This window comes from Lathyrus oleraceus, chromosome 5 (genome assembly GCF_024323335.1).
Source record: "Lathyrus oleraceus cultivar Zhongwan6 chromosome 5, CAAS_Psat_ZW6_1.0, whole genome shotgun sequence".
Classification (NCBI taxonomy): domain Eukaryota; kingdom Viridiplantae; phylum Streptophyta; class Magnoliopsida; order Fabales; family Fabaceae; genus Lathyrus; species Lathyrus oleraceus.
In genome coordinates this window covers 650408009-650411485 of record NC_066583.1, presented here as the reverse complement: position 1 = coordinate 650411485, position 3477 = coordinate 650408009, and the positions used below count along the sequence as shown (strand labels likewise).

The 3477-nt window shown below is 33.9% G+C and overlaps 1 protein-coding gene across 1 annotated transcript; it reads left to right on the top strand.

Annotated features, from left to right (window-relative positions):
- The first annotated feature begins 2048 nt into the window (after positions 1-2048).
- Positions 2049-2762, top strand: LOC127082688 (secreted RxLR effector protein 161-like). The gene has a single exon (XM_051022914.1). It carries the CDS (start codon positions 2049-2051, stop codon positions 2760-2762), a length of 714 nt encoding a protein of 237 aa, XP_050878871.1.
- The last annotated feature ends 715 nt before the right edge of the window (positions 2763-3477 follow it).

The following is a 3477-nucleotide window of genomic DNA, read 5'->3' as shown; positions in this document are numbered from 1 at the left end:
TCTTGAAAGCCATATCAGATCTATGGTATCTAGATAATGGTTTTTCTTAGCATATGACGGGAGACCCGGACAAATTTTCAAATCTAGTGCTTAAGGCCAAGGGTTATGTTACTTATGGAGATAAAAAAAGGAAATATTATTGGCATAGGAAAATTTGGAGCACCACCCTTTACATCCATTGAAGATGTTCTTTATGTTGAAAGATTAAAGCACAATCTTCTAACATTAGCGAACTTTGTGACAAAGGCTTCAAGATCAAGTTCACAAAAGATGAATGCTTGATTGAAGATGAAGTCACCAATGAAGTAAAAATCAAAGGTAAAATAATCATTGATATATTTATGATTTCCCTTAATTATTTGTCTTTTAAGGTAAAATGTCTCATGGTGAACAACAATGACGCATGACTATGTCATAATAGAATTACTCACATTCATATGGAACACTTGAATAAACTAGTCAGGCATGATCTTGTCATTGGATTGGCTAAGATGAATTTTTTCAAAATATAGATTATGTGATGCATATTAAAAGGGAAAGCAACCCAAATCAACTTTCAAACCTAAGAGTATGGTGTCCACTTTAAGGCCACTACAATTTTTGCATATGGACTTATTTGGTCCATCAAGAACAAGAAGCTTTGGAGCTAATGTATGCGATTTAGTTATTGTTGATGATTTTTCTAGATATACTTGGAAATTATTTTTAGTCAAGAGAAGTGATGCATTTAAGGCGTTCAAGAAGTATGCAAGGCAAATCCAAAATGAGAAATCACTAAAAATTACCTCCATAAGAAGCGACCATGGCAGAGAATTCCAAAATGACTCTTTCAAAGAATTTTGTGAAGAAAATGGAATCTTTCACAATTTCTCGGCACCAAGGACTCCTAAAAAAATGGAGTGGTGAAGATAAAGAATAGGTCACTCGTGGAACTTGCAAGAACAATGCTTAGCGACTCGAATCTTCCAAAATATTTTTGGGCGGATGTGGTACGCACGACATGCTATGTAAGTAATAGAGTTATTATAAGACCTATTTTAAAAAAGACTCCTTATGAACTTTTCAAAGAAAGGAAGCTAAACATTGCTTATTTTCACATTTTTGGATGCAAATGCTTTGTCTTAAACAATGACAAAGACAACCTCGACGTTCCTTAAGAAGATACTTCCAAAGTCAACAATGATAATCAAATGGAACATCATGAAGAACCAATTCAACAAGAATCAAATGATAATGATCTACCTAAAGAATGGAGAACTCATAGAGATCATCTAATTGATAAAGTCATTGGTGATATTAGTTAAGGAGTTACAACAAGATTAAATCTCAAAGATGCATGCTTGAATATGGCGTTTGTTTCATAAATTGAACCTTCCAAAGTTGGTGAAGCCTTTGAAGACGACCAATGGATAGTTGAAATGCAAGAAGTGTTAAACCAATTCGAAAGGAATCAAGTTTGGGAACTTGTACCTAGGCCAAGTGGTAAACACATCATAGGTATCAGATGGGTGTTTAAGAACAAGCTTCATGAGAATGGTATAATTGTTCAAAACAAATCAAGGTTGGTAGCCCCAGGATACAATCAAGAGGAAGGCATTAATTTTGAAGAAACATTTGCTCCGGTTGCAAGGTTAGAAGTTATCCGTTTATTACTTGCTTATGCTTGTTCATTAAATTTCCAATTATTCCAAATGGATGTCAAGATCACCTTCTTGAATGGCTATATTAATGAAGAAGTCTATGTAAAACAACCCCCGGGATCTGAAGACTTCAAGAATCCTTCACATGTCTTCAAGTTGAATAAAGCTCTTTATGGCTTAAAACAAGCACAAAAGGTGTGGTATGACCTACTTAACAACTTTATTTGTGAAAGACGGTTTGAAAAAGGTAAAGTTGACACGCCATTGTTTATTAAGAAAATAAAAGGTAACACTTTATTGGTTCAAGTCTATGTTGACGACATCATATTCGGCTCAACAAACAAAGAAATATGTGAAGAATTTTCATTGATGATGCAAGGAGAATTCGAGATGTCCATGATGGGTAAGATGAACTATTTTCTTGGACTCCAAATTAAGCAACTTAAGAATGGTATCTTCATCAGCCAATCAAAGTACTGCAAAGAGTTGTTGAAAAGATTCTACATAGATAGTTGCAAGGCAATGTCTACTCCAATGGGATCCGAAACTTATGTTGATCAAGATGAATCAGGTGTTTCGATTGATATCACAAAGTATCGAGGTATGATTGGTTCCTTACTATATTTGAAGGCAAGCCATCCTGATATAATGTTTAATGTGTGTCTTTGTACGAAATTTCAAGCCAATCCAAAGGAATCGCATCTCACCGCTGTTAAAAGGATCATGAAGTATCTCAAAGGAACAACGAATGTCGGCCTATGGTATCCAAAAGGTAGTATATGTAATTTAGTTGGATATTCTGACTCGGATTATGCTGGTTGTAAAACTGATAAAAAAAGTACAAGTGGAACATTAGTTTCTTGGGCGTGTAAGAAACAAGCATGTATTGCTCTTAGCACTACAGATGCAGAATACATAGCAGCAGGAAGTTGTTGTGCTCAGATTCTATGGCTAAAGCAACAACTGAGTGATTTCAGACTAAATCTTGGATGCATACCACTTCGATGCGACAACACAAGCGCAATAAATATAACAAAGAATCCAGTCATGCATTCTCGTACTAAACACATAGACATTCGACATCACTTATTACATGATCATGTGCTCAAAGGTGATGTTTAGGTCTCATTCGTGGATATGCATAACCAGCTTGCCGACATATTCACAAAATCTCTCCCAAAGGAACCATTTTACAAAATTCGGAGGGAACTTGGTATTTTAGATCATTGTGACATTTGATTCTTCAAAATTAATCAATGCAAACACAAAGGTACACTCTCTCATTACCTCAAATTTTTATTTAAAATTTTATGTATGTGTTTTCTTGCATGTGTTTTAAGAAAATTATTTTTTTGTGCCTTTATAATGTTTGTATGACATGTTTTCTTCATATAAAGTTGCCCAAGGATATTTAATAACATGTGTAATTGTTGGTTTCTTAAAATTCATTGCATGCTGATCCTGGTGAACATTCTGTTTTTTATTGAGGTAATCGGTTGCCCCTTATTCAGTAATCGATTACATGTCTGCTTGCGTGACTCATTGCAGCGTTTTTGCATAGTGTAACCGACTACACCTCTCAAGGTAATTGATTACACGTGAACGTTTTCCAGATTTTTGCTTTTTATTAAATGTGTATTATTTGTCTATTTTTTAATAAGTGCTTATTTATTAAGTTATCACTTTCCAATACTTTTAATAAAGTGATTAAAATGATTAATGTGTTTGTTTCTTGTTTTTTGTTATGCTGAGTTTTCTTGTTTTTAAGTTTATGTTTTAATAATTATATATGGACAAGTTATTTTGTATTAAGTTATGTCCTTTTGGTTGTTTGGTT